We start from the raw sequence: 16,344 nt of genomic DNA, 5'->3' as shown, positions 1-16,344 counted from the left end.
ACTGATGGTACTTCAAACCTCTTGTACTAAACACTTAGTTCTAGCAAGGGATGAATTTGTCCCTCGTGTCATACAGGACTGGGGGGGGGAGGAAAGGGCGGGGGGCAAGGTTGCATAACTGTTGACCAACGCTGTTGACACGAGGCTTGTGCATCCGTAGTTCTCCCAAGTGACTTCTCTGATACAGAACTAGCCTAGAGTCTGACCGTGAGTACTGGACACAGTACAAATTTTTCTGTTTAGCGTAGGGAAGCTCTTACTGAACACAATAAACAAGTGCCCTGCTACTTGCCTGAACCTGGGACCTTTCCCCAGTAGCACTGGTTTACAGTTTTTTGCCATTTAGATGTGTGGGGTTTTTGTTTGTTTTGCTCTTCAGCTATCATCTAGCTGGTGGTGGAAGGGTTTTTATGGCAGCAGGAGCATCCTGGCTCTCCTTAACACAGATTTTCTGACTTCTGTTGCTTACCGGTGCTATAATTCAATCAGGACGATGAGAGAAATGATTGAATAAAACAGTGTTCGTCACGCTAATGAAAGCCTCAGTCCCTGAAGTTCCCAGGCACTGATAAAACAAGGTGGTGCGTGTTGATCCAGGGCAGGTAGCTGGCATCCACCTCTTGGACGCTCCCCTGTTCCAGAGCTGTGTGGTGGGGGTGGGGGGATCCAGAAACCTAATTCCTGAGTGTGCTCAGTTACAATACAGCCCCGTTAACAGATACTAAAATCAGTGGGAAGTGAACTGGGGGAAAAATAAGGAAGTTCCACCTACAAAATCTAATGAGTTAAGGTTTCCTAATCTAATGCCTTAAGGTTTCCTATTTGATTTGAGTTGGTCACTTAAATTAATTCATCCTACTACAGCCGAGACATGTCTTAGATATTTAGAACTCCTTAATTGCGTGCTGATTAGTTATGTGTGCATGCATAGTTGAGCAAGAGTTCTGTGCTCATGAAATTACAAATGAGTTGCATGTTTGCTTATGTACCAGCAGTTTCTGCTGTAACACCTCTTGCTCACAGGTGTATTTATAGAACCAAGCCAATCTTTGTTTTATTTCCTTACCATACTGTTGCTATAGCCGGATTTATTTGCATGTGCATGCATAAGCAAAGCTAAAACACTACCAACACCCTGCCCCTGGTTTGTTTAATAAAGCTGCAGACCTTACCATGGCTATCTGAAGAGCATAAAGGCCAGCTCTAAGGTGTTAGAGCAGTTGCTGTAGCTGCTGTTACCTGTAACCAGGTAAAATGAATCCTCCCTAAAACCTTTATGGTGCATTTTCTGTGATTCCTATTAGCAGATCGTAGTCCCGCTGCACAGATGCACTCAAAGCAGGGCCACATTTACGGATGGCAGGCAGTGAGCTGGTAGAAGATGTGAGCAGGGCTGAGGGCTGGCAGGGTCCAGCATGGTGAGCGGCTGGGCTGGCTCGTTAGGGCACCCCTTAGTCACTTCCTCTGTGTGCAGGATGCACCTTTACAGCCCCACTTGAGCATCTAAAGTCCAAGCAGAGCGTGGAGGCACTCCCTGCTTACCAGGAGGGGACGACCTGGTGTAGGCTGCCTGCGTTTACTGCTGTCACTGCAGGAAGGAGCAAAGTTGGGTTTTGTGCTGTCCGGGGGCACCTGGGATGGGGTCAGACCTGCCGCAGGGAAGGAAACCAGACCCAGCCGAGCCTCAGGCACCTGCAGGTCTCAGAATGGTTCCTGTACCTCCTTGCTGCGGTCACCTGGATGGAGGTGGAGCTCAGCCAGCCTTCATCTGCTGGGAAACCAAGCCGAGAGCTTGGAGAAAATCACCATCACCTCCTCGCTCTCCGGTGGATTTAGCACCCTGGGGTTGTTCTTCGTGAGCCTGGCGCTGTCCCCGTCCATCCTGGAGAGAACATCCCTCTCTTGTGACGAGGCGCTGTGGCTTGTCCTCCGCATCAAACGTGACCCCGGATTCCCCGGCTCGGCAAGCCCTTACTCATCGGAGCCGTGATCTCACGAGACCCCCTCCGAGCCCCACCACGGCATTTGGCGGCGCGTGCCGGCGGATGGCTGCTGCGCCAGGCCCAGGCACGAGAGGCGAGACCGGGTGAGCGCGAGGCTCTGCGCCCTGGCCTGAGGTGTGTCTGCCGTGGGGCTCGCTGCTCCCCGCGCCGATAGGAGCGTCCAGAAATACCTGCACAAGGCCGAGGCGTGTCTGGAAACCTGATGCCTCATCGCAGCCGATGTGGAGGCGGAGGGAGGAGGGCCGAAAGACATGTCCCTTCACGCTCACATCAGCTGAACACAGAGAAGGAAACTCACTAGAGTCCTTTTTTACCGGCACCGAAGGCCTTGGTGTCCCTGTCTCACCCCAGAAGCCTCGCTGTATTCCAGTACTCTGGGGGGGTGGCAGTCCCGCACCCGCCGGGCGATGAACATCGCAAGGAGACGAGGCTTTTACAGACAGGAACTCAACAAAACCGTCTGGGAGCTGCCCAGGAGATACACGTCCCTCCACCCGGTGGGGTCCGGGGCCTACGGCTCCGTCTGGTGAGTGGGGAGCAGCGAGGGGCGCGCAGGGGGTGCTCGGAGCATCCCTCGGGGGGGGAGCGAGGAGGTGCCAAGGGGCACCCCTCCATTACGAAGGGCATTTGCATGCGTGATGGAGGTGGTTTGTCTGGATGAAAATGGACCTGTTTCCTCCTGCGGTTGCCCCAGGTGGGCAGCGGGGAGAGGTCTGAACCCGAACTCACCTCTGCAGCATCCATTCAGAGGTGGGGGGAGCGGGACGGGACGCTCGCCCAGCAGCTGGAGCAGGTAGGCAGGGCTGCCAGGCTGGGTATGACCTCGGGTCAGGGAGCTCCTCGGCTCGCCTCGGTCTTGAGCTTGGATTAAGGGAGGATTTCTGTCCAGCAGAAAGGGAAAAACAACAACAAAAAAAATAGGTCTCTGAAAGCAGTTTGTAAAGGGTAAAAGAGTTGGGTGCTGGAACAAAGCACCAAGCCTCCGGGGACAGGGGTGGCTGTGGCGGTTCAAGGCAGCTGATTTTGGTCTGCCCAGGGAAAAGCAGCTGGGTGGTACAGCCCCCAGTTCTGCTTCCAGTTTGAGCTCATAAAACAGAAAGCATTGTAAAACAGGATCAGTAACAGCCTGGGATTTCCTTCCTGGCCGATAGCAGTCCTCATCCTACAAGAGAGCAGTGCGAGCTATTGAGCGACTGTTAATTACATGGGCAAAGGTGCCGATAGTGAAAGCAAGCAGAAGTCGGATCTTGCTTTGTGCTGGTGAATTGGAGGAGACTGATGACTTTTAGAAAGGTTGAACTTGAAGCAGCCCATTGATAGCATCTGAATGCAGCCTTTGTTGCATAACATGATGAGTTTAAAAAAAAAAAAAAACAAAAAACAAAAAACGGGAGGTGTGTCCCCTCTCCTGGGTGTTGGGCAAAGTGCCTCTCCTGGGAGGAATCCCAAAACCCTGGGGCCTAAGTTCTGGCTTTGTCCCCTGGCTGCCTATTTCACAGCACGCAAAGAGGCACCAGATGTTTCCTTCCCCACTTTGCTGTTCGTGTGCAAGGTGGGCTTCTGAGACACTTAAATGAGTCCAGCAAACTCCAGCAGCAAGACTGGACTTGAAGTTTTTTATACTTGCACTGTGTTTTCTGGTCTTTATAATAAAGTAAAGCAGGAAGACTAAAAGAAAATAAAAATGGGTGAGTCATAGGGAAAAAAAGGAAGACAAATCCCTCCGAATCCTTGACCACTAGGAAAAAAAAAAAAAAAGAAAGGAGAGAAAAACAGCAGTAAGACAAATCTTTTACTGGATCCTGTGCAGACCTCAGCTGCTCTAAAGAATCTCGGGGAGGGACGGATGTGTTAAAACAGACCCAGGGTAGAGGGGGGCATTATTATGGCATGGACGCTGCTTGGCAGAGTGGGATTGGTGTTGATTCATGTACAAAGACGCATGTGGAGTTAGGATTTGCTGTCCTCTGCTGGGAATTGCTGGGAAGCTTTTCTAGCACAGCATTTTTGGAGCAGCCAGCTTCTGCACGTCCTTGAGCTAATTCAGGAAAACCAGCAAATGCTCGTTTCTTCCCTCGTTAATTCTGCTGAAACCCATAGTGATTTTGTAATTGTGGGAGGAGTTTTTTGCCATCCCCAATGCTGCTCTTCCCAGCCAAGGTGGGGACCTGGCTCTGCCCGTCGGTGGCCGTGGGCACGGCGTGCTGCGCCCCGGGTCCCAGGGATGCGGCGGTGTCACCGTCACCTGCAGGCCTGTGCGGGACCTCGCCCCCAGGTTGGCCTTGGCGTCATCCTGCACTTCCAGCTACTCATTAAACCGATGCTGGGAAGCACGCTGTGGGCTCACCCCGGCCGTGTCAGCTGAATTAACTCTTAGCTCTGCCTGATGGCGAGGGTGAAAGTAACGCTGCTTACACGGGGCAGGCTGAAGCTAGCGCACTCACGCTGTCCCGCGTTGAGTGGTGGGGTTGGATACGTGCTCTGTAGGGCAGATTTTGGGACAGCAGGTCAGAATGTGTGCTCCAGGGTTAGGAAAAGCACCTCGGATCTGCAGAAGGTGTCTGACTGTGAGGTCTCAGTCCTTTCCTCTTAATTCGCTTGCTCCTTGGAGAATTTTTACACTGTGCTGCCATTTCTGCCAACACCTGCTGATGTCCTAATGACAGTGAGACCATCTCCCCTTCCCTCTCAAGATATCCTATGTGATCTTCAGCGCCGAAGCTGCCTGGCGTAGCTGTTCCAGCACTTCCTTTGCTTTTTCCAGCTGAATAGACTGACAAAATCACAGTCATAGTGAAGCTCTCAGAGGATGTGTCTGCTCTCATTGCCAATAACTGAGAGCAGCTGGAAGGGACCTTAGTGGCCATGAGCAGGAAGATTGCCTTATGGTACCAGAGATGTTGTCTCTGCTAGATGAGAGCTGTTGATAAGCTGAACCACTGGAGGCCACACCACAACTGATTACTTGGGGCTGACAATCGGAGAAAGCTGTTCAACAGACTGCCAAGGTTTGCACCAAGGAATAATAACCCTTCCTTGGCATTAAACCGAAGGGGAAACCAGGCTGAGCAGGATATTTCCACCTCTCCTATTGCATGTCTGCCCTAAACCCAGCAGAATGCACCATTTGACTGCGTTATTATGTGGTGTTTTCTGGATTATGCCACTCGGAAAGCCTTGCCTCTGAGTGATGGCCTGGAGGTCGTGGTAGTGTCATCTCTGCTTATGGTACCGGCCCTTTCTAGGCTCAGGTCCTCACAGTGCCTGGAGGGAGCTGTGGATGGAGCCTGGCGGTCTGGGACCATGGTGGGGGTGACTTGAGCATCTCTTCAGGGTAAAAAGAAAAAAAAAAAGAAAAAAAAAAAAACAGGAGAGAGGTGTGTGCAAAGCTGGAAGGTGCCAGCATTCGTGTGGGCTGTGCCACTAAAAGCTGTGGAACTGAGGATGCCAATTCATGGCCCTTCAGTATCCCCATGGAAGAAGGAATTACAAAACTGCTCCGGAAAGCCCACAGTGAGGTTTGGCACAGGAAGCCCTTTCTTCATCTGGTTGTCTCTTGGAGGGCTTGAGGAGGGGCTGAGGTACCAAGGTGTAATGAGGTGTGCTGACACCTCTGTGTCCCTGGAAAACACCACCAAGAATCCTGAAGACAGCCTGAGGACGTTCCTCCCTCCTTCTTATCTGGTGAAATCCGGATCCTGCTTTGCAATCTGATTACAGAGCCTCCAAAAGAAGAGCGTGTGTCACAGGATCACCCAACCCTGCTGCAGACAGTAAATGTGATCAGAGAATAACGTCATCTCTCCTCCTATGGCTCTTGCACCGTGTTTCCATGAGCTCATGAGCAGAATCTCATTTTCAGCCAGACCTGCTTTTATACAGAAGCATATGTAGAGCATCAGAGATCTTTAGTGCTGGGGAATTAATTCTAGTAGCCTGCATTTTTAGCATGTGACAGCCTGCTTTTGCTCCAGAAAACAGTGAGGAAAGCTGACGTACCTTTAACAGTAACTTCCAAGCAGATGGCAAAGAGTAAATTGCTTTATTCCCTTATCTCCAGGACTAAGTAAAGGAGAAGGCAGAACTAGAAGCGATCCTGACCTTTAACTATTTGCGTTTCCTTCTTCTCACTGCTCTGTTAGCTCCAGCTCATTGCTGCAGGTTAGAGGAAATGTTAATGGGAGTAAAGACTGGCCACTAATGCTTTGCTTGGTATCCTGCATAGTCCTCCAAAAAGCATAGGCTGTGGTCTGCAAACCCAAGTCACACGGTGGAAAAATCTGTGCAGAGAGCTCCACTGAGTTCCTCTGCCAGCACGGAAAGATCAAGGGGGCTTTTTTTTGCTGTTTTTCTCTGAGGTCCAGAATTAGCTCTTTGCTAGAAGGGAACTTGTTAAAACACACGTTTGTTAAGACACATTTGCATAGTCAGAACTGTTTTTTATTCGTCTGCTGCAGTTCAGCCATAGACAAGAAAACAGGAGAAAAAGTGGCCATCAAGAAGCTATGCCGCCCCTTCCAGTCGGAGATCTTCGCCAAGAGAGCGTACAGAGAGCTCATGCTGCTGAAGCATATGCAACATGAGAACGTAAGTAGCTGGTTTTCTTCCTGCAAGGGAAGCTTTCTTGCCACTTGGGAGCAAGCCTTCTGTGGTGGCAGCACCTTAGTTTTGATTGAGACATCTCAAAAGTTGGCATGTGCCGGCAGTCTCAGGGCTTAACTGCTGCTTGCCTACCGTGCCCAGTTGGCACCAGGCTTGAGCAGATGTGTAATGGGTGCTCCTGAGTATTAGTAAGAAGAGAAGTAGCTGCATAGCATAGCAAAGAATCCTCAGATTCCTCACGTAGAGCTCTCAGTGCTCACAGACGTGCATGTGCCGGTGCAGGGCTGCTACCTGCATCCCACGTGCACAGCAAATGCTTTCCAGGCTTACATTTGGACTTCTCTTCTCCATCAGGTCATTGGGCTGCTTGATGTCTTCACCTCTGCTCCTTCCTACCACGGATTCCAGGACTTGTAAGTGTGCAGTTTGTGTTGGCTCTGTCTAGACACGATCACTGCCCTAGACACCTGCAGGCTTAGCAGCAGAGTAGCGTATCGTGTTGAGGTGCAGTTCAACAAACCAATTTGAAAAGGGACAGACTAAAGCCAAGTAATCCCCAAGTAACAAGGAGAACCAAAAGCACAGGTCAGTTCTTATGGCTAAAACCCCACATAAATAGATCACATGCCATGTTCACAGCTGGGAATGCCCCACAGACAGACTGACACGGGTAACTGAGGCATTACATTCCACGGCATATCACATGTGGCATGATCCGTGCTAATGCTCTGGCTGCATGACTGCTAACTAAGAGGCTGGAGTCAGGATGGGAGAAGTATTGCTCATCAGTCCCTGGGATAATTAAACTGAGAATTTCCAGATTTTTATTTTTTTTTTCACTTTGATTCTGGATGTGTTTTTTGTTTGTGTAGTAGTTTTTTTGTTGTTGTTCCACTTCCCTCAGTGTTGATAGCCAGGTTGGATGAGTCCTTAAGTTGTTTTCACTTCCCCATCCTTGGGCACTAGCAGCGTGCATCTGGGTTTGGATTTGCAGTCGATGGCTGGATATTTAGCAGCCTGCACAAAATTTGTCTGACATTTCTCAGAGCAATTCCTGCTGGAGGACTGGAAACCAATTAGCAGACTCAGCAGGCAGGCCAAAGGCTGAGGGAACCTTGATGTTGTCTTCCAAGGCACGGCCGAAGAATGTTATAAAGATATATTTGGTAGCCAACGCAGCAGTTTTACAAGACTCTTTAAAGCTGAACAAGATGTTTCAGCTACCAGATGGTGTAAGGCCATCTGGAACTGAACAGCTAAAGTCTAAAGTAAACTAATTCAGGATTGTTCAGGTTTTGCAAGATCCTTGTTTTTATTTGATGTCAGGTATCTGATTTGAGGGAAGGAGAGCAATTTTTAGAGCAGGTGGAAATCCTAGCATCACTACAGGCTATGCTAGTTAGCTAGGACCATAGTCCCAACTGCTCCTGTCAGATGCAGCCACAGGAAACAGACAAGTGAGAACAAGGCTAGCCTGGTTCCCTGTGTTTTTTCTTCTAGACTTAGGGCCTTGTCTTACTGCCTTTTAGCTACCTGGTGATGCCATACATGCGGACAGATTTACAAAAGATCATGGGACATGAATTCAGTGATGAAAAGATCCAGTACCTGGTCTACCAAATGCTGAAAGGGTTGAAGGTAGGTGGGTCTGGAGAAATGACAACAAGGCTGGGGCATCAGCAGATTCAGTGACTCACTGCAGCTCCTCTACGAGTAGATCTTGCTCTGTGTCAACTCTAGGCTGTCCATAATACCCCCCCCCAGCACTGTCTTGGAAGACTTGGGGGTTTTATTGCTTGCACTGACAACAGGTAATTGCTACTGAACTACTCTTGTTCCAGCACACGTCAATCAAAATTACTGTTCTTTCACACTAGTCAATCAGGTATTGAAACTGCAGCAGTTAAAGCTTGTGATGGTTTCTCCGTGACAGTGGCTGCGTCACTGACTTGCCAAAACCCTTAGCAAAGCTCTGCACAGAAAGAAAGGGGCTGGGAGCAAATGGGATTCTGCTGAATTTCCCACATAGGCCCTCAGTGGAGAAGAGGGAGGGAATGATTTTGTGTTCAACACAATGAGGAATGTGCTTGTTTTTAAGGGCCTCTGAGAGAACAGAAAGTAGTCACTGCAAACCCTGAAACGTAGGGATAATATCTTAATAGTACTACCCTCTGTAATACCCTTCACCTAAAGCCAGAGCAGTTTAAAGGCACTAATGAATTCACCCTAATAACACCTTTCCCCAGATCACTGTTACCTTGAGTTTAAATAAAGGGGGGAAACAATATACAAAAGGCTTAACTGGTGTGATAAAAGTCACAAAGTCAGTTTTTGCAACTCTAATGTGATTTCCAATTTTGTTTTAATGATTGATTTTAATATTTTTTCACATGGATTATTACTCAAAACAGAAGTTTTCTTGTTATCTACTGAACATGTTCCTATCTGCAATCTTGATGTTTTTGTTTTGATAGTTCAAGCTATTAGTTTACTTGCTGTAAGGAACTATTGCTCCATATACCCTCTTCTTCTCTGTGCCTCTTCTTTATAGTAGCAATATAACTGCAAATACTGTCAGAAATTCACTGTGGGTTTCAGATCACTGCCAGGTGGCGTTTTCCTACCTGCCATTGTTCCTCCTGTGATTGTAGGTTTTATTTGGGGTCATGCACTGAGGGTCAGGGGCTTGCAGCAGGTTCCAGGGTTGTGCTCTCAATAAGTCCTTGTTTGTAGCTCTCATTTCTCTGTGGGAGAAAAGAAAGTCTTATCTGCAGTTGATCACATTGTGGCTCCTCTTTTTATTGCAGTATATTCATTCTGCTGGAATCATCCACAGGGTAAGTTCATGTGCACTGTTATTCTGATTTTGTCTGTTTAGGAGAAACTCAGCTTGGTCATAAAGCTAACAAATTCCTGCACATCGTTGCATTAATAGCCTCATCTGCTCTAAGTTCTCTCTAGCGTCCTCCCTCTTTTTCCCTCCTGTGCCCTGTGCTTGTTCGTATTTGCTCTCAGCTGTGCAGCATTTTGAGGAAATGCTGTATTTTCTAATGAGCTGTGAAGCATTTTATGGCTTTTGAATGAAAACTGCTTCAGGAAAAAGCAGAAAAAAAGTCTCTTTAATATAAACCTGTACAGTAGGCATGTTGTCTTTGCTGTGTTGATATTGGACTCGGGATGTTATGGGAAGCTATCCAGAGTGAACTGAGGTTTGACTAAGGCTCGTGTTGACGAGTTACAAATCAAAACATCGGCATTATTCTGCTCTTGTCTGTTTTAGGACCTGAAGCCAGGCAACCTGGCTGTGAACGAAGACTGCCAGCTAAAGGTAGGTGAAAAAGCAGCGCGTTGTAGCGTGTAGCATATCAGATTGCTGGGGAACTGCTCTGCGAGCAGGAGTCCTGGCATTTGGGCGTCATCATGTTTCCTCTTGCGTCCTGAGGCTTGATTCAGGGTACCTCATTACGCAGTGGTTGCAGTCAGTGGGAAATACTCACCTGCTTATGCAACTTGCTGAATCAGGGCCCAAGACTTGGAATGAACATCCTGTCACTGTAATTCCAGCTGCATTGAAGTTCATAATGACTTCCTAAGTAAATTCAATACTTCTGAGCAACACTTGTGTTAGGTGAACGATCCCTGAAGGATAGCTGGATACAACCACGCTTACCCCTTGGTTCCCATGGACTAGGACCTGAAACATGGTGGCTGTGATTCTAGACGAAATTATTTTCAGTATTGCTCTGAAGGGACTGCTTACAGCTCACTGGTGTGATGGTCTAGCATGTGTTTTCTGTAATGTATATTACAGGGAGTGGCTCCGTTGCCTGTAAAGGTTTGGTCAAGCCATGTTCATCTCCAGTACTGAGGGAGAGGTCATCTCCTGTCAGCTGCAGGGTGTTTTTATAGGAAACGGTGAGTCGTAATGGCCTGCGAGCATGCCTTGGCCTCAGGTTCTAGAAGCCTAAACTCTGTGAGATTCTTAAATTGACGTAAGCTACAAGAAAGGAAGTGACCTTCCCGGTAGCACACGACAGAGATCCTTTCCGCAGGGTCTCCCCAGGACAACTGGTTTTGCAGCTGGCTTGCAATTTACAGTGGAATTAAGACAAACCTGTTAGTTCTTTGAACCATCCCACGAGTGGTTTTGGTGTAGTTAGAACTTCATTATTATCTGATTGGATCTGCTTCATTTATTCTTAGAAGCAGATCCTCAGTTGCCTGTAGGATTCCTTTTTTTTTTTTTTTTTTTTTTTTTTTTTTTCTTTCCTGCCCTTCCTTCTTTCTCTTGCTTTGGTGAACTGCAGATCTTGGACTTTGGTTTGGCAAGACACGCTGATGCTGAGATGACCGGCTATGTGGTTACACGCTGGTACAGAGCTCCAGAAGTCATCCTGAACTGGATGCATTACAACCAGACAGGTGAGTTGCATTGCTTCAGCTGTGTGACTGTCTTGTGACAAATCCCAAGATCCCTCTGTCATGCCCGTGTCAAATCTCACATAATCCACCAGAATGTTTTTGCTCTTTATCATCAGTGTCCCCTGGAGCACTGCTCCGCTCCAGCCATGCAGTCCCAGCTGCACAACTCCCAAAGCTATTGCCTGTGGGAAATGATGAAAGCCAAGATTTTAGCAGCATAGAAAAGACCAGGGAGGGTGGAAAATGGGAGTGAAATTGAAATCAGTGACTGTTGAGAACTGAAAAAGCAGGCAACAGCTCCTGTAATCCTTTCTTCCTAAAAACTGTCATTCTCTTTTTGCTTTTCTCTCTCTCTTTCTTCCCAAACAGTGGATATCTGGTCTATCGGTTGCATCATGGCAGAAATGCTGACTGGGAAAACGCTGTTTAAAGGAAAAGATTGTATCCTTTCAAACTGAACCTTTTCCCTTCGGGGCAATGATTCTTGGCATGTGTGAAAGGGCTTTTATGAATGAGGCTACTGAGGGAAATCGGTGGTGGCCTGGTTTACTAAGAGGTAATCACAGGGGACCAGTGGGGTCTTTTTGGTGAGGAAAACAGAGATGAGATAGGAGGGGAGAGGGCAGAGCCACCCTTAGAAATACACCGCTGTGCTGGCCACACACACTGTACATCAGCAGCCTAAACTGCTGATTCCCACAGCCCTTGCATATCCCTCAAACCTGTGGGCATAGGCTTTGGCAGAATTGTGCCAGAACTCCTTGTTGATGAAAACTGCATCCCAGGAAAAGAGCTCTTTTTGCCAGTGTAATGAGTCTTTGCTTGTGTGGCTTTGCTGGGTTTGTGTCACAACCTGCTCAAAGCTGTCGCTGGTCCTGGGATGCTCCTGCATGCAGTCTGCAGTCTGAGCTGCTGGGTGGAGTCCAGGGCTTGCTCCTAGAGGTCAGATAATCTTTAACACAGCCTGCCAGACCTGGATCAACTGACTCAGATCCTGAAAGTAACGGGGCATCCAGGAGAAGACTTCGTGGAGAAACTGGAGGACAAAGCGGTAAGCACGTTCAGTGTGGCTGTTCACCTCTCACTGCCAGAGGTGGGGAGAGGAGCTGCTTTTATAGCAGGCACGTGAACAGGAGAGACAGCAATCTCTCCTCCTGACAGCAATGATGTTTCTTAGCGATGCATCTGATGTATTTGACTTTAGTGCTTTGCATTAAGAACTGGTACGGGTTGTAGGGGCTGGGCATTAGGGCTCCTAAGTGAGGTGCCTATCACACCAGCAAACTGCATCCCTCCTCTGTTCTCCAACTTGGCTGCTCTTAAAGCATGAATACTTCTGTATCTCAGTTGATAAAATTTTGTTCCTTACAAACTGGTCACTGAAATGACGTCTGAGATAATTTGCTGTTCTCTTCTTCTAAGTAATGAGACCCAGGAGCTCTATTTTACCACCCATTTACTCACACGTGTCCAGTTGCAGTAAATGCATGTGCTGTGCTTTCCTTTCCCTTTCAGGCTAAGAGTTATATCAAGTCCCTTCCCAAATTGCCTAAGAAGGATTTATCTGTGCTTTTCCCCAAAGCCAATCCCCAAGGTAAGTAATCTTGAGCATTTCTCACAAGTTTTCACAGCTGGAAATGAGCTGGACCGACTGCCGTAGCTGCAGTTTAGTTGCTCCTCTTTCTCAGAACTTCTTACTACCTCCTCCCTTGCAGGTTGTGTGCCCACAGGAGGCTGCCCTCCCCAGGGCAAATATGTATGAATTAAAAGCAAAACAATTTTTTATTGGCACTGCAGCGTCAGTGGTCTGTTACTGGCCATCTACTTGTTCGGGTTTGGTTTTTAATTTTAAAAGGACACAGTCTGTAGCATACAACTTGTAAGGAAGAGGTGAACTTCAGACTCTTGTATTAACAAGCCAGAAGAGTGTGCTGTCTTAACAAACTTGATGTCTAGGTTGCAGGATGCAAATTACAGGATTAGACCAGTTGTGTGTAATTGTATTCAACTACACCTTCAGCTGCACTTGGTACAAGAGTTGGGATGAATTTTGGCTGATACTGGCTTTAAGAGCTCATTGCTTGTAGCAAAGCAGATGATATTATGATTAGGAATATTTGAATGAGGTTGAATGAGGCTCCTTTTTTTTTTTTTTTTTTTTTTTTTTTTTTTTTTTTTCCCTAGCCCCACATCCAAGGCACTGCAGGTTTTGATAAAGTGCTGAGAGAGCCCCAAAGTCCACTCAAGTAGAATTTCTTTCTGGGGGAATTGCACAGTTCAGATCACAGCTGCCTGTTGAACACCTGTACCTTTTGGTACTTGACAGGTAGCTGGAACATGAAGTTTTCACTGTAAAAATTGATCTACAAGTAGCTCTTTCCCCAAGAAGATTACAAATGAGAGTAAAACTCTTCTAAAAGGTGTGAAGAAGAAAGCGTCAAGCTATTAAAACCAAGTCAGAGTGGGGCTAACAGGCAGTCAGTATCTGAGTCTCCTACCTTCCTGTTTACCAGGGATGTATAGATTTCTATATAGATTACTCATGCTAAAGCTATATTGAGTTGCAGGTGTCAGAGTGAAAGCAAGTGACTGAAAAATATCTTGAAATTAGTGGCTTGCTGTTTACGTTCTTGCAGCTCCATCCATGCAGCAAGGCCTATCCAAGACTAATTCGTTACTTCCATACAATTTGCCCCTACACTTCTGTTAGTAAGTTACCCGAGGCTGCTGTTTGGCAGATTTTGCATCACCACAGGCAGGAGCTCCATGCTAGGCCAGGTTGAGGAATCTGTTTCATTTTCAGGTCTGGAAATGTATTACTAGAAACACCAGTCCTATCACTTTCAGGGTTCATGCTCAGGATGCCTGTTCTCCATTGCGTGCACTTAGCCATGTTTCTGTCTCCTCCTACAGCAGTGGACCTGCTTGACAAGATGTTGCAGCTGGATGTGGAAAAGCGCCTTACTGCCACAGAGGCATTGGCCCACCCGTATTTCGAACAGTTCCGAGACATCGAGGAGGAGACAGAAGCACAACAGTCCTATGATGATTCTCTGGAACATGAAAAGCTTTCGATAGAGGAGTGGAAAAGTAAGAAGTTTTTCTTTGAAGTCATGCCCCTGTCTAGCATGGGACTTTCCTGCCTCTTGCTCTGTTTCCTGTGAGCATGCTGAGTAAGGCTGGCTTAGCTGCAACTGCCCATTAATGCCTCGATGATGGCATGCATCTTCCTTTCCTTGCTGCTGCTTTTATGTATTCAGCAAAGATCCCTTCTGCCTCTCTCTTCACTCCTCTTTTGCCTCTCTGCTTTGTCTGACTCCCTCCCTCAGCTTGTACCTGCCGTATCTTTTCAGATGAATGCTTCCTCTCTGCACATGTAATGGTCAAAGTTTCATTTGTGTCCTCTACAATCAGACATGCTACTGATAATCAATTATTTTGTTCTGTTTTTCAAGAGCATATTTACAAGGAGATCTTGTCCTTCAGTCCCATTGCACGGAAGGACTCGAAGAAGCGGAGTGGGATGTCGTTGTAGCAACTGGTGCAGCTGCAACTGGGTTTCACTTCTTGTGCTGGGTGACAGGTCGGATTTATTCCACGCTACCTCGCTCATAGCCATCGTTTGGCCTGTGGGACTTCTGTGTGTGTAAACACGAAGATGACACCACACTGTGGGCATTGGACTTTGTACTACTGAAGGGGGAAGCACCCCCAGTTTTCAACACTAAAGATAAATATACGTTCATTGAAGCTTTGTGGGTGATTTTACCTTGTGTTTCTTTTTTTTGTGTTTCTTTTCTCCCCCATATTCCTCCAGCTGAGAAAGCAGGGCTTACGTTGCTCCTTTCTCATTATTCCTTGCAAGGACAAGTTTTAGCACTTTAAGAAAACAGTAAATTTGCCTGGGAAGTGAGTCCAAAGCAAAATAGTAAATTGGGAAATTCAGCATAACAAGACTTTATCCAGTCTAACTTTGAACCCGTTCCCTTTCCCTGAGCAGTCAAACAGATTCTGGCACAGTGAGGTTGCTGAGGTGCTGTAGGCTCCCAGGACACCATGGGAACCCAGTTGTTTGTGGACTCAGTCTCCCTTCAGAGCAGCTCTCAAACTTCTAACCTTGTCATCCTCCTATCTGCAAAACTCCCAGCTAGGGTGCTGCCTCCCTTGGACAGCTGTTAGCTCCTCCTTTTTGCTCTGCTTCTCTCATTCTCATGGTTTTGATCCGTGCTGTCTCCTCCTTAGTGCTATCTGCAAACACAACTGGGGAATTCAAGGCCGCTTTGCCACGTTCACAGACCCGGTATCCCAAGGAGCTGGGTATCACCAAGCAGTCCTGCTGCCCCCACACGGGCCTCTGCCTTTATGCTCAGCCTGGTTTCCCCAACGGTTCTGTCTTAGCGGGGTTATCTCTCACTGAGCACCCTTTCCCTGGAGCTACCCTGCCCGCCGCAGGCTGCCTTTATCACTCAGCAGGTCGGGTATTTGGTTACACGGTCCAGTGATGTGACCCCTCAATGTTCTCATTCCCTCTGCTCTGAGGGATCAGGTCAACCTGGGATCTTTTGCTCCAGTCTTCTAAAAGAGCTGTTCACCCCTTACCATGAAGAGACATTCAAACTGACCATTTGGGAAATGTCTGAAGTCTTGTCAGTCCTAAGGCTCAGATCCCTGAGTAAGGATCAAAAAATGTATATACAGGAGAAAAAAGCATAAAAATGCATTGCTTGAACAATGTAGCATTAGCAGAAAGGAAAACACAAATCAGTGAGCACAAAAATAATTTCAGATACCTTAGTTTTGGAGTATCAGATTAGATCCTTCAGTCAGCATCCTTATAAATTGCATCTCAGAAAATCTTTTTCTGCTATTGTGCAAAAGCTGCTGCAGGCTAAATAGCATCCTTGTAAATAAGAGCTTCACAAAGTCCCTTTACTGTACTTCCTTTGGTGAGGCTTTCTTTCTTACTTATATACGCAAACTTTAATTCATTCACTTTAGTGAGAAATTCTTGGTGGCTTCAAGAAATTGCCGCCTCTGAGACGCTCACCTGGAAATTTTTGATGTGTATGTGTCAATATTTCCCAATCCACCAAATACACAGGTGTTTGATATGAACGTTATTATCATTGGAAGAGGAGAAATGTGAAAAACAATTCCCAGAACAAAATAAGCAAATGGGATCTGAAAGTGACTTCAGGCTTACTACAGCTCTGTAGGTTCTTGCCTTGGTGCCTGCTCTCTAAATGCTGAATGCTAAATGCTTTTTTATAAAGAAATCAAGTGTAATTTATTGCTGGTGTGGGATATCTCAGGGAAA

General features: G+C 47.2%; 1 protein-coding gene across 2 annotated transcripts; it reads left to right on the top strand.

Annotated features, from left to right (window-relative positions):
• Positions 1 to 114: 114 nt before the first annotated feature.
• MAPK13 (mitogen-activated protein kinase 13) lies at positions 115 to 14,782 on the top strand. 2 transcript variants are annotated; one of them, XM_084497932.1, is made up of 12 exons: positions 115 to 2,372; positions 6,525 to 6,590; positions 6,960 to 7,018; positions 8,135 to 8,243; positions 9,413 to 9,442; positions 9,886 to 9,933; positions 10,913 to 11,027; positions 11,397 to 11,468; positions 11,999 to 12,078; positions 12,543 to 12,621; positions 13,941 to 14,117; positions 14,483 to 14,782. In XM_084497932.1, exons 1-12 carry the CDS (start codon positions 2,223 to 2,225, stop codon positions 14,560 to 14,562), a joined length of 1,065 nt encoding a protein of 354 aa, XP_084354058.1. In that variant the 5' UTR covers positions 115 to 2,222; the 3' UTR covers positions 14,563 to 14,782. The 2 variants fall into 2 exon arrangements, with proteins under 2 accessions (XP_084354058.1, XP_084354057.1); XM_084497931.1 differs by having other exon boundaries at positions 115 to 2,529; positions 6,461 to 6,590.
• Positions 14,783 to 16,344: the final 1,562 nt, after the last annotated feature.

Source organism: Aythya ferina (assembly GCF_964211825.1).
Source record: "Aythya ferina genome assembly, chromosome: 25".
NCBI classification, from domain to species: Eukaryota; Metazoa; Chordata; class Aves; order Anseriformes; family Anatidae; genus Aythya; species Aythya ferina.
The sequence above is the reverse complement of the archived record's forward strand: the minus strand, read 5'-3'. Positions and strand labels throughout refer to the sequence as shown.